The sequence below is a fragment of the Hemicordylus capensis genome, chromosome 2 (genome assembly GCF_027244095.1).
Source record: "Hemicordylus capensis ecotype Gifberg chromosome 2, rHemCap1.1.pri, whole genome shotgun sequence".
Classification (NCBI taxonomy): domain Eukaryota; kingdom Metazoa; phylum Chordata; class Lepidosauria; order Squamata; family Cordylidae; genus Hemicordylus; species Hemicordylus capensis.
Window position 1 is genome coordinate 340,513,889 of NC_069658.1, and position 24,151 is coordinate 340,538,039.

The following is a 24,151-nucleotide window of genomic DNA, read 5'->3' on the forward strand; positions in this document are numbered from 1 at the left end:
TCCTATTTGGTTTCCTCCTTAACATTTTGTAGCTAGGAATGTGTCACATGATAATGGCCTCTTTTCCCTAAGCTTGACATTTCATATATCCATCTATTCTGCCACTCAGGTACGAGACCAGGAGGTCCCAATCAAGCGGGACTTTGCCAGAATTGTCATCCATGTAGAGGACTGTAACAACCATCCTCCCCAGTTCACTAGTCTCCATTATAAAGCAGAGGTTTTGGATGCAGCACCAGTGGGCACAGAGGTTGTGCAAGTCCAAGCCCTGGATGAAGACAAAGGAGTTAATGCTGAAATACAGTACTACCTTCAGGCAGGTAAGGGACTTGAACAAGATCAGTACAATTGCATGAGTGCAATTACATATTCTAGCTAGATATACTATTCTTATATACTGTGTACAAAAAACTAAGTAGAATAGGAAGACTACTTGAATTGGACTGCTACAGTTTATGAAATTAATATGTTCTTCCTCACTCCCATTCTTTTTTGCTCCCGAAGCCTTCTTGTGAACTGAAGGCAGATGCTTCACTTGACCACCCCCACCTCCAACTACCAGCGTTTTCTCTACGACTTGTGTGACACAATAATCATTTCTTTTTGCACATACTGCAGGAGAAGAGAATTCAACCACCTTGTATTGTAAAAGTGCAGACTCTTTGGAGTTTATGATTATGTACTGCGTAATCCAAAAGTGTAGAAACACGACTCCTTCCCATTAGATCTGCTAGCAGCCGTTTTCACTCTGAGAGATCAATATCACATACTACCGCTCACCAAGATAAGGCCACAGTCGGCAAGCCAATGGTGGTGTTACTAGCAATATGATGGACCCTTTCCTGAGCATTTATCTTGCAGTCCCACCAGATATAGCAATATATTTTCTTTATCCCTTTCTGATCCCTAGCCTTACTTTGTAAGGGCCCTTATAAAATGTCAGTAGAGCAATCTCTGCTCTGATTTCTTGACAGCAGTAAAGCTGTCAAGTCAATTTAGATTCCTGGCGCTCACAGAGCCCTGTGGTTTTCTTTGGTAGAATACAGGAGGGGTTTACCATTGCCTCCTCCCACATAGTATGGGATGATGCCTTTCAGCATCTTCCTGTATCGCTGCCGCCTGGTATAGTACCAGTGGAGATTCGAGCAGGCAACCTTCTGCTTGTTGGTCAAGCATTTCCTCGCTGCACCACTTAAGGTTGAGTTGACAGCAGTAGCTTCTTGGAAAATGAGTTCTTGCTTAGCCAGCTTGTTGAAGAAATTGTAGTAGAGTGTTCACGGCTTTATTCCCCTTGCCCCCCGCCCCCTGAGTTCAGGTCACTAACTCTGGCCTGCAGTGCAATGCAAACACACTTTGTCCCTGCCACTTCTCCACTCTTATATCTTCAAACCACCAGAAGAACCAAACTGCAGCATGAATATCTGTTTATCTTGCTAATGGATGAATGACCTTGTCTATGCATGGCTTATTTAAAGAAAAAACTGTTATCCATTACGCGCTCTAGAGTGGAATTCTTTGTCCCTAAGGCTGCAATCCTAAGCATACTTATTTGGAAGAAGGAGTGACTGACATCCAGATTACATTGCTCACGAGTAGTCCCACTGAAATTAATGGGACAAATTAGTCATTACTAACTTGTTCCATTAATTTCAGGTGGGACTGCTCATTAGTAATTTAGTCTGGATATCAGCCACTGAAATAAGTGGTGCTTACTTTTGAGTAAACTAGAACAGGTTTAGGCTCCCTTGTTTTCTTTTACTTTGTCTGGAGTCTGTAGAAAGACTGTCACATTAAGAATATACAGTACAGTCCTAAGCACACAAGTACGAGGGAATAGAATAGGTTTTGTGCCAGCAAATGACAGTGATTCTTAGTAAGTGAAATGAGTAACTTTTGGTATATCAGACCACGTGTGTAGATAAAAACCAATAAACATAACAATAATTAAAGAGTGGATTTGCTCTCTTCATTTTCACTTTTCTTTATCTTCAGGGAACAATGGAGATTTCTTCACTATCAACCAGTTCTCTGGAATTATTACTCTTTCTCAGAAGCTGGATCAGTGCAGGCAAGAGAGATTCACTCTCACTGTAAAGGCAGAAGATCAAGGATTCCCCCAGCTGAAGGACTCAGCTGCTGTGCACATTCAGATTAAGCCTTCTGATGGCACACCTCCCCAATTCACAGAAGAGGAATACGTTACAGAAATCAATGAATCTGCAGCGATAGGCACTCCTGTCATCCTTGTTTCAGCCACAAGCTATTCGCTTATTACCTATGAAATTAAAGAAGGAGACAAGCATGGCTTATTTTCCATCAACTATCAATCTGGCCTTATTTCTACTCAAAAGAATATAGATTTTGAGCAGGCCTCATCTTATCAGCTGAAGATCCGTGGCACCAACATGGCAGGAGCATTTATGGATGTTCCAGTGTTTGTTTATATCATAGACAAAAATGATAATGCACCTGTCTTTGATAAGCCTTCCTTTGTTGGCTGGATCAATGAGAACGTTCCATTTGGTAGTATGGTTATGGATGAAAACAATGCCCCACTAGTGATACATGCATCAGATGCTGATCGAGATTCTAATGCTTTATTGGTCTATGAAATCTTGCAGCCAGAGGCACTGGTTTTTTTCAAAATAGATCCAAGCATGGGCACTCTTACGAGCTGTGCTGATATTGATTATGAAGGTATCCCAGTTTTCCACTTCAGTGTACACGTACACGACTGTGGCAACCCCACTTTATTTGCTTCTAAACTGGCTGAAGTTACCATTTATATCAGAGATACAAATGATTGTCCTCCCATATTTTCAAAAGGCATCTATGAACTTTCTATAGCACTTCCAGTCCATCATGGTATGGAGCTTCTTACAGTATATGCAGAAGATTTAGACTCGGAGATATACTACAGTATAGTGGAAGGCAATTCTGACAATATTTTCTACATCCACCCAACAACTGGCCTTATCTCTGTGCTGAATGCTACAATTTTGGGAAGCTACTATGAACTCACGGTTATTGCTGGAGATGGTTTGTATAAGACCAGTGCTTTGGTTCGAATACATTTTATCAAAGTTCAAGACAGCACCATAAAATTTGATCAAGATGTGTATACAGCAACAGTGAAGGAAAACTCCACAGATATTAAAACTCTGATTGTTCTTGGAGTCATTGGAAATCAACTGAATGAACCACTGTTTTATTCCATCTTGAATGGCAAAGACAAATTCAGCATGATCCAGTCTTCAGGAGTGCTACAGACCAAGGGTGTGGCATTTGACCGTGAAACTCAGGACATATATGAGATTGTTGTGGAGGTAAAGGACATTAGAAATCCACCAAGGGTGTCTCAGGCAATTGTGAAAATATCTGTCGATGATGTTAATGACAATCCACCCTGTTTTGAAAATGTGCCATATTATGTAGCAGTACCAGATGGCATGGAACCAGGCGATGTTGTCTTTCAGGTATCTGCCACTGACCAGGATTTGGGAAACAATGGGCACATTTTTTACTCCTTTGTGGAAGACTACAAATATTTCTGGATTGATCCCTACCTAGGGGATATCTCTCTCAAGAAACCTCTTGATTATCAAACTTTAAATAAATATACACTAAAAGTTATTGCCAGAGATGCTGGTGAGCCTCCCTTGTATGCTGAAGAAGAGGTTCTAATCATGGTGAGGAACAAATCCAATCCCCTGTTCCAAAGTCTGTTGTATATTGTGAAAGTGCCTGAAAACATACCACTGTTCACACCTGTTCTCCACATCCAGGCTCGGAGCCCTGAAGGCTTGCGTCTTATGTACAACATTGTGGAAGAAGAGGCTCTTAAACTGTTCAGCATTGACTTCAAGACCGGTGTGCTGATGGTCACCAGCCAACTGGATTATGAATCTGAGATGAAACATGCTTTTACAGTCAGAGCTACAGACACAGCACTGGGTGCCTTTTCGGAAGCAATGGTAGAAGTAGAGGTTGAGGATATTAATGACAATCCACCTGTGTTTTCTCAGGTGGTTTATACTGCATCTGTTTCTGAAGGCATGCCAGCTCAGACCCCCATTGTACAACTTTTTGCTACTGACAGAGATTCAGGGCGAAACAAAGTCATTTCATATCAGATTGTGAAAGATAGTTTAGATATTGCAAAGCACTTTAAAGCTGATGCCAGCACAGGAGAAATCACAACAACTCAGGCACTGGATTATGAAGCCAACCATGAGTTTCATATTAAAGTGAAAGCCACAGACCATGGCATGCCTTCTCTCAGCAGTGAAGCCCTGGTGATTGTCAGTGTGTTGGATATCAATGACAACCCACCCAAGTTCAGTCAGCTTCACTATGAGGCCAAAGTGAGTGAAACGGCTACCTGTGACCATACTGTGTTAAAGGTCCAAGCTTTTGATCCTGACAGCAGGGATACTCCCAAGCTGGAATATTTGATACTTTCAGGGAATGACAGAAGACATTTCACCATTGATAATACTTCTGGAATCATTTCTACACGTAGTCATTGCAAAAAGGATCTGGAATCTTTTTATAGCTTGAGGGTCTCTGCAACAGACGGAGTATTTAAGACCACAGTGCCAGTATACATCAATACCACAAATGTAAATAAATATAGCCCATCATTTCAGCGGGACATATATGAAGCAGTATTGGCAGAAAATGCTAAGATAGGAACCAAGGTGATTGAATTGTTAGCTATTGACCCAGATGACGGCCCATATGGCACTGTAGATTATACCATTATAAACAAGCTTGGTCAAGAGAAATTCACAATAGATGACAAGGGTCACATTGAAACACTACAGAAACTGGACAGAGAAAATTCCACAGAAAGAGTTGTTGCTATTAAGATCATGGCCAAGGATGGAGGAGGGAAGGTGGCATTCTGCACTGTCAAGATTATCCTCACCGATGAAAATGACAACCCTCCTCAGTTCAAAGCTTCTGAATACACTTTGTCCATCCAGTCCAATGTCAGCAAAGGCTCCCCAGTCATTCAAGTACTAGCTTACGATGCTGACGAAGGAGTGAATGCTGATGTCATCTACTCTGTTGATTCAGTAGAAGAGGTCATTGCTGAGGATGTGATTGAGATTAACCCTGCCACTGGGGTCGTTAAGGTTAAAAAGAGTCTCAGTGGGCTAGAAAACAGAACAGTGAACTTCAAAGTCAAAGCAGAAGATGCTAGGCCTCCCCACTGGAATTCTATTGTCCCAGTGAATCTTCAAGTTGTTCCAAAGGAGGTGACTTTGCCAAGATTTTCTGAGCCACTATATACTTTCTCAGCATCTGAGGACCTTCCAGAGGGATCAGAAATAGGATCTGTTAGAGCTGTGGCAGAAGCCCCTATCATCTACAGTCTGGTAAAAGGGACCACTGCCAAAAGCAATAGAGATGAGATATTCACTTTGGATAAGCAAACAGGGGCCTTGACCATTCAGAAGGCAATGGACCATGAGAAGATGAAGTGGTACCAAATTGATGTCTTGGCTCACTCCTCACACCAGAATACTGACTTGGTCTCTTTGGTGTCTATAAACATACATGTAAAAGATGTAAATGACAACAAACCTGTCTTTGAAGCTGATCCCTACAGAGCCTTTGTCATGGAGAACATGCCCGCGGGAACCACTGTGATTCAGGTTACTGCTAATGACCAGGATAACGGGGGTGATGGGCAAGTGACCTACAACATAGAATCGGAATCTGAAAACATCAAAGAACTCTTCACCATTGACACTGAGAGTGGCTGGATCATGACACTTAAAGAGCTAGATTGTGAAGTTCAGGAAACCTACCAGTTTTACGTTGTGGCATCAGACCATGGCAGGAAAATACAGCTTTCTTCCAAAGCACTAGTAGAGGTGACCATTGCTGATGAAAATGACAATGCTCCACAGTTCACCTCAAAAATCTACAAAGGGTTTGTGGTTGAGAATGCAGAGCCCGGTCAGATGATTACCACTCTCAGGACTACGGACAATGATATTTCCGAGCAAAACAGACAAGTCGTATGTTACATTACTGGTGAGAATCTACCTTTCTTAAAGTTTTAATTCATTAGAATTAGCAGAATGTCATCTTAGATCCTGTTTTTGATAGGTGTAATCAACTTTGAGAAGCACCTTATTCTGGGGTGGGGGTGGTTCATACACATGGTAACACTGGAGGTTCACACCAAGACCTGCAGCCCCAGGAGCTCATGCTCCCCTGCAGCCCCACACGAGCCTCTACTTTCATGGAATGTACCAAAATGCCGAGACTGACATGCAGTCCTGCCAATCTCGGCATATTCTGCCCTACTTCCGTCAGGAAACCTGATATCTCTAACTTACTTCAGATCTCAATTACAGATGTTGGGTTCCCCTGAAGGAAGTTGGGCAGGATATGCTGAGATTGGTGGGTTCATGTGTTGCAATCAGTCTTGGCATATCGGCACCTGGAATGGAAATAGAGCCTTGCACAGGGATGGGAGGGAAGGGCATCTTCCCAGGCCTGCAGTTGCTTCCATGGACCTCAGGTGCCATCCTATAAGTAGTCTTGTTGAAGCCTCTGCTTCTTAGGGATGTGCACAAATCAATTTTTTATTTGATTTGTGCCCAAAACAAATCACACCTGATTTGTTTTGTGTCCAGATCTACCCCCACAAATCACCCCAGATTCGATTTGTATTTGCTTTGATTTGATTCAGATTCAGATCTGTTCAGACCACTTAACAAGTTCCTAGGGACACCAAACTTGGGTGGTAGGTAGGTCCTCATGGGTGCCACTTACCACCCAAATTTCAAGGCGGTGGGACACTTGGTTGATTTTTAATGAATTATTTTAGTTTTACTGATTTTGAAGATTTACACCATAGGAAATTATGGGGATTCAATGTTGCCATATCATAACCCTAACAAGGATCTGCTGCTTTTATTATTATTTTTTTTAAAAAAAAAAAAAAAAGCTAAGCTCTAGCCCTTGTAGGAGTGGAGTTATGGAGCAAAATGTGCAGTCATTATTTTTCAAGTGTTCATTTTCTTTGGTGTATAATAACTTTTCCTCATAATGAATCCTCTTGAGGATTCATTGCATACCTTCATTTCTTCTGTTCATTTTGACTGTCATTGGACAGCTTTTTGAAACCACAGCATTGGAATGTAGTTCCCATGCCTGCCGCCTTCCTGTGACACACTTGCCCAGAAACTGTTGTGGCGGAAATCCATGGTGGAAAAACTGTTGTATCAATGGACCTTATGGCAACCAATTATCTGGGTCTTAGTCATTAACATTTTGGTGCTAACCAAATATAAGCAAGTTATTATCTGTTGCAGACATCCAAGGGCATCTCCTTGAGTGGGTTATCATTTTCCCCCATGGCTCTCTAAGCCAGGACTATGCAAATTTAGTCTTTAAGAGGTGGAGAAACATGGCCCCACCCAGTTCTTTTAGTCCTGTGTGGCTCCAAGGCAGTGCTTCTCAGCTTTTCTCTCTGACCAAACTTCCTTTCTCTTGCATTTTCAGGCTTCTTTTTGTGTCTTGTCATTCTCACTCTCTCTCTCACACACACACACACACACACACACACACACACACACACACACACACACATATATCTTGAGAAAGAGAGGAGAGAGAGAGTTTTCCTTCTAGCTTTTCAGTTGTCCCCCTGCCGCTTCCTCCTCCACTGTTGCTGGGCGCTTCGCCCCTTCCTTCCCCTCCCTTGCAAGGAACACGCCACGTTAGAGTCAGGAAGGGGGAATTCCATTAAGGCCTGCCAAAGGTCCTCCTGGCAGCCAGCAAGCCTCCCTGGAGATTGCTGAGCTAAGCTTGCCATTCGGGAGAAGAGAGCTCCAGAGCTTCCACCCACTCAATCAGGTGTTTTACTGACAGAAGAAGAGAGCTTAGAGCAGAGTGTGCACCCTGCCGAACAGCTGACAGGCAGCACTCTGGAGCTTCTGCCCGCTCAATTGGGCTTTTGAGGGCAGAAGGGGAAGCGATCTCGGAGTGGAGTGTGCCCCCCACTGAACAGCTGTCGGTGGTGCTCTGGGGCTCCTGCCCGCTCAATCAGGCATGTTTGTCGGGGGGGGGGGGGCTTGTTCCCTCCCACCGCCAGCTCCCCGATCTGAGGGCCCTTGTTTGATCCAGCACTGCAGCTTCTGCCCAGAACCCAAAGCCTTGCGGAGCATGTGGCTGCTGAACCCAGCTCCTCGCAAGCGCAGATGGCCTCCACAAGCAGCATGCAGGGTTCATCCCCCCAAAAAATGCAAGGCAGCTTCCCCAAAATCAGTAGCCACTGGGAGCACAGGATCTGGGCAGCGGGCAGCTAAAACTTAGTCCACCAGGACCGTGGTGACCAGGAGCGCTGCAGCTGGAGCAGCCACACAATTAGTGAGCTCAGCCCATGTTGGGCCTTCCGATTCTTCCACCACCACCACCACCACCTCAGGGGGACCTAGCCTGCTCCAGTCTGCTCCAATGCTGCAATCCCTCAACCAAATGCCCTCTGTTATGCCACCTTACCTGACACTCATGGTTTGAGGATCTGTGAACCAATGCTCCATTCACCACAAATGTTCCATGTAAAAAAAAGCCAGAGGATGTGCATGAACCTGTTTGGTGGTGGAGGGTGCACTTACCCACCCCCGCCATGTTTCCCCCACTGGCACTGCAGTTTAAAAGGGTCCGGTGGTGCGGCAGTGTACCTCCCTGCTGCCCCGTTGCCTCCTCGGACCGGAAATGACCAGAAGTACCTGGCACATGTGTGCACATCGGGGCGCATGCATGTTGTGCTTGCTTGCTTGCATGTCGGGTGCATGCGCAATGTGTGCACGCAAGCCAGGTACTTCCAGTCCAAGGAGGCAACGGTGCAGCAGGGAGGTATGGTGCCATGCCACTGGACCCTTTTAAACTGCAGCGCTGGCGGGGGAAATGTGGCGGAGGGGTAGGTGCACCCTCCCCAGTCCTTAAAAGTATCCCCCTCCCCCCTTGAGCCACCCCCCATTGGTTCCATGCACATCTCTGATTGATACAGAGTCTGCCGCATTAGCCCTATTCAGACATTGGGCTGGTTCAGATGATGCCAGCCCAGCAGCCCTCAGCACACATGAAGAGAGTGGGAACGTGCTGAGAGCATGCCCACCTCCCATCACATCACAGACACTGTCACAGATGCCCACCTCCCATCACATCACAGACACTGTCAAGGCATCCTTGAGAGGGGCAATCAACCCCTGTTTAAAAGGGCTTCAGGCACATGTATAGGGACAATTCAGATTATTATCCCTCTCACATGGTTGAAGGATACCCTGACAGTGATGTCAGGGTGGGCGGCTCTCCATGTGTTCCCACCCTCTTTGTGTATGCTGAAGGATGCTGGGCTGGTATTGTCTGAACCAGCCCTTTATGTTGTACAAGTGCACAGATGTCTGTACACTCATACATATTTTTGTGTGAATGACTGTACCTGCATTCATTTTAAAACTGGGTACAGGCCCCTGAAATGCATGGCACAGATGGAAATGCTGTGCCCATGTTCAACATGATGCATAAAAAGCTGTACCTGTCTACAGATCTGTACCTGTATATACTTGTATGAGTGTTAAACATAATATGTGAATAGGGCTTTAGTTATATGATCATGTGATTGCTTCACTACATGTCTGAATCCATGTTCATCATGCTGCCACAAAGCTGCCAAAAGGTGTGGTGAATGTGGTTGATTTGAAACACGGTGCACGATGAACCAATTCCTTCAGCATGTACTGTGGTCTTAGTCAAGCTGTTTCTCATTGCAGCGCTTAAATTCTACAAGTCGGCCCAGAGTCAAGAACTCTTAATATGGGCAGTGGGGCAACTTTTTCTGTTGTTCCTTATAACTGGTCTTGAGGCAGGCAAAATCCTCTGTTTTTCCTGCATAGAACATTTATGCTGGGTGAGCAACACTAAGAAGATTCAATTATCTACTGTATACTGCCTTTTTCTCCCATTTTGTATTGTTTTTCATATCTATGCCTTGTTTGCTCTATCAGAAGGAGATGTTCTGGGACAGTTCAGTGTTGACCAAGTTGATGGAGACTGGAGGATTTTCTCCAAGAAGTCTCTGGATAGGGAGAAAACAGAAAAATATCTGCTCAAAGTCGTGGTTTCTGATGGAAAGTTTCAAGCAGCAACAGAAGTGGAAGTTTTGATCCTCGATGTCAATGATAACAGCCCTGAATGCAAACAGGTGATTTTGTGAGTCTGGAAGGCTGTGTCTGCTCACCCACAAACAACTGCCTTAAGCTGTCCCTAAAGGTAAAGTGTGCTGTCGAGTCGGCATCGACTCCTGGCGACCACAGAGCCCTGTGGTTGTCTTTGGTAGAATACAGGGGAGGTTTACCATTGCCATCTCCCACACAATATGAGATGATGCCTTTCAGCATCTTCCTTTATTGCTGCTGCCCGATATAAGTGTTTCCCATAGTCTGGGAAACGTACCAACGGGGATTCAAACCGGCAACGTCTGGCTTGGTGGTCAAGCCATTTCCATACTGCACCATTAGGTGGCTTAAGCTGTTCCTACTGTGAAGCAATTTAGAGTCAAAGCTGACCTTGTAGCCCAAGACAATTGCTTGAGCAGCTACATGCCACAATGTTGGATCAGTCCATACCTCCTTGTTTTGGAGATGCCATAAATCATTCACTGGTTCTTTCAGCTTTCTGCTGCGTTAGAGCATCAGGACAGTAGTCAAGTACATGGTAGTCAAATGTCTGTAGTAAAGAAGAACACCACCCAAGGAGGAATTGTGCTCTCTGCATAAACTGTGGTTTCCTTATTGCGCTGATTATTTTGACTTTGAATAAATAATATATGAACTAGGAAACCCTGGATGCAGATAACAATAAAGTGGCAGCTACACAGTGTAATGAAGTGTAAATGCACAGGGTTGCACACTAGGAAAAGTTTGCCAGTGGAGGAGACACTTCCAGATCACTTAGTTAAGTCTTGTGCTCAAGTAATCTGGAGTTATTTTTCTCTGCAGATGTCTTTTCTGGTGAGAGAACAGCAGAGTAATTTATAACCAAAAAGCCACTCCCCACAACTCTTTACAATTATTATTTTTTAACTTCAGAAGCAAAGGGGAATCCTCACTGGTGAACTGGTTCAGTCAAACAGGCTGGATTGGCCAGTTGGTCCGACTGAACTGGTTCATGGACTCTGATCCAGTCCAAATTCGATTCGAATTTGGACCAAACCACAAAAATGGGTTCTGTGCACACCCCTACCCCTGAGGAAGAGAAATAAGCTTGAAGCATCAGGTATAATTTTGGTGCTCTATAAATACTAAATGGTGGTGATAAATGATGATCCCCGTCTTTGTTTAATGAGCTGTGTATCCTTGAGGCTTTGTTGCTGTCTCCCTTTGATGCAGTGCACATGCTCTCCTCCTAGGGCACACTGTGGTTTGGACAGCAGAGTCCGATCTGTGCTGATCTTATTTACTAATATTCTGCTTCTTTTAGAAAGCTTGGAGCTGCTTATATGGCGCTCCCAGCAGTGGTCTCCTATCCAGGTACTGATCAGGTTGACATTTTCTTAGCTTCCCCATTGCTATAGGATTTGTGCTCCCAGATCAACAACAAAACCAACTAAACCAGTACGTAAGCTGGTGGATGGATGGTTTAGGCCTTGGGCATCAGAATTAGACCAGAGGGTCTCCAGTACTTTCTAGCTCTACAGCTGTATGAATCTGCTGATGTGACCAATTTACCTCTACTTGGCCTTACAACAAGTATTGTTAGATCTAAACTGAACCAGTCCAGTCAGGCATTTTCTGCACCAGAAATGAAATGAGTCATTACTGTGGATAAGACATTTTCTCTCCTTTCCAGACACCATACAAAGGGACAGTTTCAGAAGATGCGCCTCCGGGGTTTTCTATTTTGAAAGTGTCAGCCACAGATGCTGATATTGGGACCCATGGCCAGATTACTTATAGTCTCCGTGGATCTGGTGCTGAAAAGTTCAGATTGGACCCCCATACAGGTAAGAGAGGCATATCCCCATCTTGGCCATTTTAAAAGATGAACTAGCTGACCTGGCGCAGAGCATCTGCACGCCAGTCCTCCCCCGGCAGCCAGCCGTTCACTGGGCCACCACTTCTCTTCCCATGTGGGCGGCCGTTCGCCGGGCTGCCGCTTCCCCTCCTTTGGTGGCTGGCTGTCCCCATCGCTAATCATCAGCTTGCTCACGAACTCTCACAAGAGCTGTCACACATGGGATTAGCGACGGGTACATCTAGGAGAATTAAATATATAGATGCTTGGTTTTCATACTCATTCCTTGCAGATACATTCGAGTTCTGGATATTCTTCTTGCCTACTGTATAACAGGCAGAATTCCACCCACACCCCGCTTTCTTCCCTCTTTTTTACTTGAATGACTGTCTTGGTGCTTTTCCTAAAGATGATTACAATTTGATGCAATAATGCACCCAATCTTCTACTAAGAATTTGTATTTTAAATCCATGGAGCAAAGATGTTTAATTCCATAAAGTGCAATCCCATTAACTTAGCATGACATATATTACCTTATTCCCACCAGGGGAACTGACCACTTCTACATTACTTGACCGGGAGCTGAGGCCTAGGTACCAGCTTGTTGCCAAGGCAACAGATGGAGGAGGACGTTTTTGCCAGGTGGACATCATTGTGGACGTAGAGGATACAAATGACAATGCTCCAAGGTTCTTTCTCAGTCATCTTGCAGTTGCTGTCTTTGATAACACCACAGTGAAGACACCCATTGCAGTTGTCTTTGCAAGGGATCCAGATGAAGGTATGTCAAAATGTGGTATTTTGTACAAACTCTATTACAATCTCAAAAGATGTTTCCAGCGTGAAAAAGAAACACTGCTTGTGGGGTGTAATTTTAATTTTGAAAGTGTCTGAGTTTGTGCATTCTGCAGCTCATAGACAAATACCTACTGGAGATAGAGATGGACAGATTATGCAAATGTGGGAACTGAACACTACTGACATTTTTCTGGCAAGCTTCAAGTTGGGTTTGCTTAGCTCTAAGTAGATATATGAATGTGAAATGCCATAATTTCTTCTGCTGTGACAAGTCTTCGAGGTCATTTTGGTACAATTAAATTTTTTTTACATTTTGCATGATAAAGAGCAGGACAATTCAGTTCTAATACACCCTGTATTATACAAGTTCATACATATTGAACAATTAAGAAATGAAGACTAGCTGTCTCCCCTTATAGGTAAATCATGTGAGATGGTTTATGTATCTAGCCGTTATATCCCATTGGTTGTTGAAGTCAGCTATCTTTCTTCATTCTTTCTGATACCAGCTATACAGCATCAGCTTTGCCATTCCTATGGTTTTGTAGATTTTATATATCTGCCCATTTCTTGAAGGTTAGGTAAGAATAATCTAATGCCTGACATGAATATTTTTTTCATAATAAGAAACTTGAAAATGACTATATAACGGATACTTAGATTTTAAATTCTAATTTCAAGCATATCATCTTTGGAGTAAGTTACCATTCTTCAGAATGTGCTGGCTCTTAATCATTCCCACAAGAGATGAGGAAAATATCCCTTCACATTGTTGTAAAGCTAACAATTAGAATTTGCTGCACTGTGAATCTTATAAAGTTTGCAAGGTGTTAGATTCCATTGCATGGTTGTCTTTATCTAAAATCTGAACAGAAAACCTTGATCCTTTACTAAGCAGAAACACCCATCCCTGTAGTTTGCTGGAGATCTTTTTTTTCCTCATTTTGAAGTGTAGGCTTTAACCCTGGGGTGATCCAAAGTTATTAATATATGATATCATCTAGAAAGAGTCCTTTCTTTTTGATCCTAATTATATTTTCAGATTCAGTCATGCATTTTAAAATATTGTTTGCCCCCTTTTGTGCCATGACAGTATTTCTAACCTGCAAGTACTTGTAAAAGAGACTATGGTAACCTTCCATTCTTGATGTTTCATCAAATAATTACAAAATAGCATTATTAAAGTTTTTATATATTGATCTAACTAATGTCACTTTCAGCAAATGAAATCCTCTAGCTCTTGATGGTTAGATCATGAGGTGCTAATGGTTGAGGAAAGAGATAAGATGCCAAGAACCAGTTATCACTGTTTTTCCTATGTATCAAAATAATAATTCCCAGATTAAGTTGTATAATTTCTCTCTTGTGTTCCCCCCGCCCCCACAGGTCTTAATGCAGAAGTGGTCTATTCTCTTCCTGAGTCAGCTAATGGCCACTTTTCAGTAGAGGAGACAACTGGTGTGATTCGACTAGAGAAGCCTTTGAAGGAATCACAGGCACCTGTGCTGGAGCTTACTGTGAGTGCCACAGATAGGGGGTTTCCACACTCTCTCTCGTCTGTTGCCACTGTAAAAGTCTCAGTAGTGGATCTGAAGGAATATCTGCCAGTGTTCCTGGATACTGAATATGTGGTTGAAGTACAGGAAGATGTGGCTGTTGGCGCTGAGGTCCTGAATCTGTCCTCACTGACAAGAGATGGTGTGCAAGAAACAGAAATTACATATGAAATTGTGAATGGAAATGATCATGGGAAATTCAGACTCCAGTCAGATACAGGTAAGTGAACTGTATATTTTCTGCTATTTCTTTTATTGTTTCAGAGCTCCTGTGATCTCAAGCGACTTCTGATTTCTCCTTTTCCAGGGCCAGTGCAATAGTGAGGTGTGATGAGGCAGTCATCTGACAGCAAATTGGCAGAGGTGATGACAGGAGGTTCCCCACACCTGCCTTCACTTGCTGCTCTAACCCTACCAATCACCTCAACCCTATCTTACCTGGCAGCAGTGGCAATGCCACTTCTTCTCTTCCTCCTCTTCCTTGCTGCTTGTCGCACCTTGCCTCTTCAAAGGGCAGAGGACAGTGAAAGAAGCAGGAGAAAGTTCCACACACTTCCTGTGGAACACTTCCTGTTACTCTGTTCTTAATCCTCTCCCTTTTGAAAGGACAGGGTTGGATAAGCAGGAAGGAGGAGGAGAAGAAGTGGCCTTGCCACATTGGTGTAAAGAGGTAGGAAGACCAGGGGAGATCTGTTGGGGTGGACCAGTGGCTCACCACACTGCCTTAGGTGGAGGTGGACTAGGTGGAGGTCGACTAGAGAAGCCTTTGAAGGAATCACAGGGCTGGACCTGCCCTTTCCCTTATTAAGAGGTGTTCTGTTAGTTTGTCCAACCACTGTACTGTATTAACCTGAATCCAAGTCTAGGCTTTTCTCAAGTTGTTTGATAATAGAAATCAGAAGGTTGCCTTAAATTCAGAGTCCTGTTCCTTTCGAGTAAATGCAAGTATAATTTGCATTTAACTCTACTTTTTGAGGCGGTAATCTGAAATTCAGAGTCATCTTCAATTCCGGTAAATACAGTATTTCAGTTTCCTGGAAGTTTTCACACCTGATTTTTAGTTTACATCTCCTCCGGAATGGAGGCGTGCGTTCACATATCGGCCAAATTTACCCCAAAGTCCCTGCAAGCTATCAGGGAGCACTTCACACACAATTCAGGTTTTTCATCATGCATTAGAGTGTAGCCTGATTTATATCTGGGGTTTAAAAAATATCCACTTTTTGCATCAGTTTTTGGGGGCGACTTCGAACTCGCAGTAAAGCCTCACAGAAAACCTGCGGTAAAGCCTGCTATCTGGGCAAGCTCCTGATCCTTTTCTCCACAGATCCCATAACAAATCCAACAAGAATGCAGAGGAGTGGCCTTATACAACAAACACAGAGAAAATAAAGTTATTTCATTCACTCTTATATTTCTACAGTTTTTACTCAAAAATCCATCCATAAATTAAGTGACCTTTTTGGTCATTCTTGACTGTAAATACTATTTTTACTGAGGTAGTTTTGTCTGCCCATGAGGTATAGAGTAATTCCCTCAGTTTTTCTGGGTTTCTTAACCCATTATCTACTTAGATAATGTGGGCCCTTCATTAAAACATTTCTTGTCCTTGTCCCTTTATGCAGGTATCTTGTATGTCAATGCAACGTTGGATTTTGAAATTAGCCATGAATATTACTTGTCTATCGAGGGCATAAGAAAGGGCTCTGCTTTACTCAGTGACATCACCATGGTGGTGATCAATGTCACAGACGTAAATGATCACATGCCAAAGTTCAGCCAAGACCTTTACATTGCTGACATCCGTGAAGATGCTGCTGTTGGTGAAACAGTCCTCACGGTAAGACACATATACAATTCCATTGTTGTCTACCAGATTATGGCCACGGCTTTGTCTCTGTCATTAACATTTTGTGTCTCTGAGACTTCTGTGAAGGATAATGCACTGGACAGTGCATATGCTTATTATTAAAAGATGGTGTTTGTCCCTGAATAATACTGGAAACAGAAAGTGGAGAGGGAATACTGTTAAGGCACATTAGCTGATAGTCAATTGTAATCAGGACTGGTTGCCAGAAACAGTACTGCCACAAGAAATGGATCACTTGAAATCTAATGGGAAATGTTGAAAAACAAAAATTAAAACACTAACAAAACCTAATTTTCAATGTTTTTTTAAAGCCAGAGGGGGCCAGGAATAAATATTGGCATTACAATGGTAAAGTCCAAGAAATGGACTGTCCATGCCTGTTCCTACCACTAATGCTATTTACCACCAAGACCCACTTTTTAAAAAAGTGGGTTACAGACCTCCTGGGACTGTCCCATTTCAGAAATACAAGATAATATATTTGAATACTCTTCTCTGTGAAGAACAAAAAGAAAAATGGTGCAGCGGGGAAGTAACTTGCCTAGGGAGCAAGAGATTGCCAGTTCGAATCCCCACTGGTATGTTTCCCAGACTATGGGAAACATCTTTATCAGGCAGCAGCATTATAAGAAGATGCTGATACTGTGCGGGAGATGGCAATGGTAAACCCCTCCTGTATTCCACCAGAGAAAACCACATGGCTCTGTGGTCACCAGTAGTCAACACCGACTCAACAACACAACTTTACTACACATACAGAAAACTGGCATTTTTTTCTGTGTCTTCAAGAGTTCTTGCAGGGTAAGCAAGAGCACTTTCCTCTAGTATGCTGGGGAATATATAGCATTGGAAAATCTGTATGTGATTCTGCGCTTGTATTCTATGGTTGTGTTACTTCAAGAGAGCTGAACCAAATTTTTGGGATATGTAGATCAGTTTGGAGAGGGATACAATGTTAAGTTTTTCTTTTTTCATATTTTCCAGCAATATAATATTTTAAATTCTGCTTGTTCAACAGATAACACTTCCCTCCCATGAAAGGATGCTTGTGATGATAATACAGCTCTTTTTTCCTCAATAGGTTTTAGCTGATGACAAAGATGGGGTACTGAACAACCAGATCACATATTCTATTAAGGCAGGGAATTCAAAGGGCCATTTAGCCATTGATCCCCAAAGTGGACAGATCCATATTGCTGAGCGTCTGGACCAAGAAGAGGTGAGTGACAGGCAGTGGATAGGGTTATGGGCAGGTTCCTTATGTCTTGATAGTGCAAATGAAGTCAGTGAATCAAGACAAAGGAGGAACTTCTTAAAAAAAAAAAGAGAGGAGATTGTGGGTGCATGTCTGGTGGAGATTGTGGGTGCATGTCTGGTCTCTGGTGCACCATCTGCCTAGCATGTTCTGAATAATCATATCATAATCATAAAGTTAATAAGAAAGAGCCATTTGCCAGGCATAGAAATCAACATGAATGTTTCTCTGTAGATGGGAAGGAAGTGGGATTCAGTAGTTAGAGAACGCTCTTGCAAGGGCCAGTTCCAGTTATACTTTCCCTCTTATACAATTAGGGGATGCTCCGAGAGTCCTCCATGGATGTCATAATGCCCTCTCAGCACATCCTTTTATCATGGGGGAAAGAGCATTTCATCCAGATGGCCCCTCTACGTGCACTCCAAATACCTGAGGTATTTGGAGTGCACTTAGAGAGACCATTCAAATGAAGAGTCCCCCACAGTAATGGGATGTGCTAGGAGGGTGTTATGATGCCTTTGGAGAATGTTGTGTTGTGTGCATTCTTGGGGTGTCCCCTTTCTAATTATGTGAGCAGGGACTGTATCATCCATTCCAGCCCATTGTCATGAAGATATTTCTGATTCTCTGGAACACTCATCCATTCGGTGCCTAAACCTCAGAATCTCAGCCATTCCACTGCCCTCAATCCAGCTTCTATTAAACATGATCTCTGCTTGTCAAATGGAGGTAATGCAGTTTCTTAATTACTGTCCCTCGAATCTTTATCTCTGTAGATGAATCAGATATAGATAAGAAGAAATTTCATGAAATACATATTTTGTCAGAATTCTGCCTATTTTCTGTTCAAAAAACTTTTCCAGCACCCTCTAAAGGTAGCAAAAGCCTGTATCGACACATGGGGAAAGACCCTTCCAATCAAGTTGACATGGAGCTCTGACTATCAGCTGATTTACTGTCAGGGACTTAAAACTGATCAACCACACTACTAGTAGTAAAAGCATTAGGCACTAATCATAAAGAAGCTATAACTGATATTTTATTTAATCCTTACTATTTGGGTTAATGGATTGTTGAAATAACAAAAAAAATTATGTGTGTTATATTTTCTAGATATCCAGTTACTCTCTGAAAATACAAGCCATGGATAATGGACAACCAGCCCTTTTCAGCAATACCACTGTGCTTATTCGAGTGTCTGATGTCAATGATAACCCACCTCGTTTCTTTCAACTCAATTACAGTGTGGCAGTCCAGGTAAAGTAGCAGTTCACAAGTAGCCAGCCTACCCAATTCATCTTTTCCATAATCCGGAGAGTTGCCTGGGCTAGGCTGCTCATGTGGAGCACCAAGATCTGCATAGATCTTGGTGCTCCCTCCCAGACTAACCCCACTTCCTAGCCTGGCTCTTAGCTGGGGTTGAAGGGAGTGAGTGAGTGCTCCTTTAACCTGGCTGCAGCCCAAGGAGACACAGAGATGGGTGCCTGGAACACCCATCTGATGGAATCCCCCAAGGCACCATGCCTACCTGGAGGCCGGGGAAATGAGTCCCAACCTCTCTTGATCAGCACTGTGGGGAGCAGTGTGAGTCATGTGGGTTCATGTCTGGTGCACCGAAGAAACTGAGGTTGATCGTCTGGGGGAGATCGGTTGAACCCGGACTGCCTGCCCCTGCCTGCCCACCCGTTTGCGTGGTTGTGTGAATAGCCCCTGGTCTCATAGAAACTTTACGAAGTGGTTTAATAACCAGTTTAGAAAACTATTCTTAGATACTTTTCATGTAGAATAACATTAAGCTCATTTGTTTGCAGCATAACTCTATTAAATGAATACAGTGATAGCATTTAACTTGAGGGGGGGTGTTTAAATTTCTTTTTAGTTTTCCCTCTAACAGTATATATAACAAGCAGAAAAACAAAACATCAGTGATACAACTGAAAGTGGAGTTAGTGAATTAATTATTTTGAACTGGTTACCGTGTGTGTGGGTGTGGTTCTATAATCAAATCGATAAACACAAATCTATAACCAAACTTCAAGTAAACCAAAATATCTTAAATTTGGGTTCAGCACTTAAAATACCTCTCTGAACCAGTTTTTGGGTGTGGGTTCAAGTTAAGTTTAATTCCCCTGGTTATATGAAACTATCTAGTAAAACCCTAGGAAAATGTCATTCTTTCAGAGTTTGTCATATAATCCTAGACTAGATTGTCAGATGTAGCAGCTGGGTGACATCTAGCCACATATAGCCAATTAGTTTCTTATGAAGTAATCAGACAGTTAAATTAATGAAGTTTGGCCCTTCCATTCAAATTTATTAGAATAAAATGGCCAGAAAAACTGTGGCACTTGGTGATGTTTATTCTCCTCCCCCCCCACCCCGCCCCAATTCACTTCAGTATCCTTTTATTTATGTGATGACCTTTGGCTAAAGCAATAAACCTTGAACTTTACACCTGTGTTTGTTTCACCTCAACTATCCCTTTCTTCTTCTGTCCTGTGAGCCAGATTAGCAGTTCTGCACCAGTTAGACACTTAACCTTTCTCTAACCTTAATTTTAACATTTCAGGAGAATTCTCCAGTTGGCACAAGCGTCCTGGAGCTGATCATGAGTGACAGAGACTCTTCAGAGAATGGGCCACCATATTCTTTCCAGATCACTGAAGGAAATGAAGGGAAAGCATTCCAGATCAACCAGAATGGGGTGTTGGTGACATCATCTATTCTGAACAGAAAAGCAAAAAATCAGTACCTTCTTCAAGTCCAGGTAGATCTGTCTTTCGTTGTTTAAGGCCAAACTGCATATTAAATAAGAGGATTGTGAATTGTTTGATGCAATGTTGTAATTATTTGCTTAATTTACCTCAACAGGCCACAGATAGTGGTGCCCCTCCTCTCTCTTCATATGCATTTGTCAACATCCAGGTGATCCAGCAAAGCCGGTATCCTCCTTCAGCACTCCCGCTAGAGATTTTCATTACTACTAATGAAAGAGCTTTTCAAGGAGGAGTTCTTGGCAGAATTCATGCCACAGACCAGGACCCCCATGATTCTTTGCTATACACCTTGGCATCAGAAGCACCAAAAAAGAGACACTTTTCAGTGGGGGCTACAGATGGAAAGATAATTGCTGAAAAAGGTCTTCCACATGGCCACTATACTCTGAATGTAACTATCAGTGATGGGACTTTTGTAGTCACAACTAGTGTCCACATTCACATGTGGTCCTTCAGCCAGGAAGCTTTGGATAAGGCTGTGGTGCTGCATTTCCGCCATCTTACCCCTGAGGAATTTATAGGTGATCACTGGCGCAACCTGCAGAGGTTTCTGGAGGAGATTCTAGGAACCAGGCGGCAGAACATCCACATGGCTAGTTTGCAACCTTCGCATGCTTCCGATGGTGTGGACCTTCTGTTGGCTATTGGAGAGCCTCACCATCCAGTCTATAAGCCCAGCTTCCTTTCTAGCAGGATTTCTCAGTCGGATGAAGAGATGTACCGTCGGGTAGGGCTGCGGATGAAGAAGGTGACTCATGTGCCATGCCATGAGACAGGATGTACTCAGCGGACCTGCAAAGAGACAATTCAGCTCAACCCAAGCATGGTGTTTACTTATAGTACAGCTCGACTAAGCGTTCTCACTCCTCAGCACAACTTGGAACAAATATGTTCTTGCAATGGTGAGGAAGCCTTCTTACTGATTATCTTCATCTCCTCTTCTTTCCAAAAAATACTCCACTGTTTCTAGTTATTGTTTTTCATTTCCTGATGGAATGCCCAGCATGTTTTTACACAGGCAGTCCTATCTTTCCACTAATTTCACTCCGCCCCCGAATCGTTACAACTTCAGTTCAATTTTGGCATTCCACTCTAAATAAATATGCAGCTAAAGGTATGTGCCCCTTGGCAACCACAAAGCAGGAGCTGGGAGTTCTGCTTAGAAGACTTTAAAAGGGGATTAGCCAGGCATGGAGAATGAGTCTGTCAATGGCTACTACTCTTGATGGTTGTTTACTGCCACCAGGTTCAGATGCAGAATGCCTCTGAATACCAGTTGAGAAGCCTTCATGCCTTGCTTGTGGGCTCCCCAGAAGCATCTGGTTGGCAAGGCCATGGTGAGAAACAGGATGCTGGACTAGACAGGCCTTTTGTCTAATCCAGCAGGACTCTTAGGATGAAGATATATTAATTAATTAATTATTTTATTTATTTATTCGGTTGTTATATCGCCCTTCCAAAAATTGCTCAGGGTGGTATCAGTACCCCAACACAAATAATTAAGTAAGATTAGGCTCATGGGGTAAAGTGCGCCGTCGAATTGGTGTCGACCCTTGGAGACCACAGAGCCCTGTGTTTGTCTTTGGTAGAATACAAGAGGGGTGTACCATTGCCATCTCCCATGCAGTATGAGATGATGCCTTTCAGCATCTTCCTATATCGCTGCTGCCCAATATAGGTGTTTCCCATAGTCTGGGAAACATACCAGTGGGGATTTGAACCGGCAACCTCTGGCTTGCTAGTTAAGTCATTTTCCGCTGCGCCATTAAGTGGCTGATGTCTGGGGTACATACACTAACATAAATTTATGGTAGAAGTAGTTGGGTAGCTGCCGATCAGGACAAGACTGTATTGACACGCCTTTTGGCATACACACAACCAACAACAGAAGTACAGAAGGTGGTCAGGAAGAAGATATTCTTCACCACCATCTCTCTGATAGTGAAAAGCCTGCTGTTCTGACAGCATGGCCCACATACATACCTGTCTGATTCTCCTCTGTGATGAGAATTGGAATGGACATGCAGGGGAACATTGCAGGACTGGCACCCTTCTGCATTTGAAACTGCATTAAAACCCCTGTGCAGTTGTTCCCTTGGAAAAATGAAGCAGTAATATTTGTTATACATCCAATGAAGAATCCACATAACTAGAAGAGTACTGTATGCTGTTTGGGAACATAGGAAGCTGCCTTATACTGAGTTACACAATTGGTCTGTCTAGCTCAGTGTTGTTTACATCAGGGATTCTCAACGTGTGGGTCCCCAGATGTAACTGGACTTCAACTCCCATAATTCCCAACCAAAGGCCACTGGGCCCAGGCATTATGGGAGCTGAAGTCCAGTAACATCTGGGAACCTGCACATTGAGAAATCCTGGTCTACACTGACTGGCAATGGCTCTTCAAGGTTTCAGTCAAGAGTCTTTCCCAGGAGTCTTTCTCCTACCTGGAGATGCCAAGGACTGAACCTGGGTCCTTCACCCTCCACCCCACCCCTCATTTGTTCTGTTTTAGAATTTAGTTTTCTTTGGTTGCATTTCCAGACACAGCGTTGCGGTTTAATGGACACAGCTACATATGGTACCACCACCAAGGAAAAAGAGTCTTGCCAATTCAGTTCCGTTTGCAAACCCACCAGCTCCACGCTGTGCTGCTTACTATCAATGGAACAAATAGTATTGTGCTGCAGGTAGGATTCATAATTCCATAAGATGTGTTTTCCCCACTGTCATTCAGCAATGTCTTGATATACAAGCAAGAAATAGCCCAAGCAAGCAATTAGAATGACTTCCTTACCTCAGTTATGAAGTGCATACATAATTGCAGATGTACATTTCATTTTTTATTGATGTACATTTTCATTTTTAAAAAATGGGTAGTGTCTGCCAAACAGGGTAAGTTCCTCTCATCCAGGTTACACAGGAAAGAACACTCATCAATCCTGGCTAGCTGCCCTAATTTTTTCAATACATATCTGTGTCTTCCAAGAGAAGATGCACTAAATAGAAATGTTATGGGCCATGCATCTGATCTGGTTTAGCGAACATTCTACTTGCACTCTGGGCCAAAACAGATATGATGCAAGATCCATAATCAGATCTTCCAGCATTTGAATTCATTAAATTCAGATCCTTGGAGGAGTTAGGGAAAATTAGACTTCAATTTTGAATGGAGCAGAGTTGTGGGTGGAGATGATATTTATCCCTGTGACATTTTCCCATTCGAAATAGTCGCTCACCATTCTTATTTAGCATAGGGGCTTTCTACCCTCATCATCCATTTTCTTAAACAACCTTAATCAAATTGAAAAGAACCAAATGATTTAAAGCTAGTCACTAATCTCCAAGGCAAAACTCTGGAATAACAGGTATTCTTAAACCGGGGGGGGAAATCGTGTAGGGAGGACATAAAGTCAAGTATATAAGAAAATAAAATGGATGCTCATTCATATAGTGATGACTAGAAAAACAATACAAGGTAACTAGAGTGAAAAGAGTCCACTTTTTGCTAACACATGTCCTCAACAGAGCAAATACTCCTCCACTCTTCAAACCTGCTGTTTCCTATGCTGGCACAAAAGCCAGTCCTGTGAAAAACAAAAAATGCCAATTGCACGTATTATGTTTTGATTTAAAATATTTCTGAATCACTCTTCCCCTACTAACTTAGCAAAGAGGCACCTTTTTAACATGGTGATTCTCTTTATTTAGCAGGGGGAGAGCAACTGGCCCTATCCACCCCCAGCACACTATCTCCAGTGACTGTTGCTGGTGTCTATCTTATGTTTCCTTTAGATTGTGAACCCTTTGGAGACAGGGATCCATCTTATTTATTTATCTTATTATTTCTCT

The 24,151-nt window shown here is 43.0% G+C and overlaps 1 protein-coding gene across 3 annotated transcripts in view; it reads left to right on the plus strand.

The window, feature by feature from the left end:
* The window catches only part of FAT2 (FAT atypical cadherin 2), a 111,214-nt gene that overhangs the window by 58,804 nt on the left and 28,259 nt on the right, over positions 1-24,151 (plus strand). For all 3 annotated transcript variants that reach the window (XM_053300794.1, XM_053300796.1, XM_053300795.1), the window contains exons 8-19: positions 110-320; positions 1,993-6,048; positions 10,035-10,231; positions 11,878-12,031; positions 12,591-12,824; positions 14,228-14,617; positions 16,023-16,237; positions 17,349-17,486; positions 18,636-18,779; positions 20,092-20,289; positions 20,394-21,201; positions 22,844-22,989. In XM_053300794.1, coding sequence (XP_053156769.1) covers positions 110-320; positions 1,993-6,048; positions 10,035-10,231; positions 11,878-12,031; positions 12,591-12,824; positions 14,228-14,617; positions 16,023-16,237; positions 17,349-17,486; positions 18,636-18,779; positions 20,092-20,289; positions 20,394-21,201; positions 22,844-22,989 — 6,891 coding nt within the window. The remainder of the gene's footprint in view (positions 1-109; positions 321-1,992; positions 6,049-10,034; positions 10,232-11,877; positions 12,032-12,590; positions 12,825-14,227; positions 14,618-16,022; positions 16,238-17,348; positions 17,487-18,635; positions 18,780-20,091; positions 20,290-20,393; positions 21,202-22,843; positions 22,990-24,151) is intronic.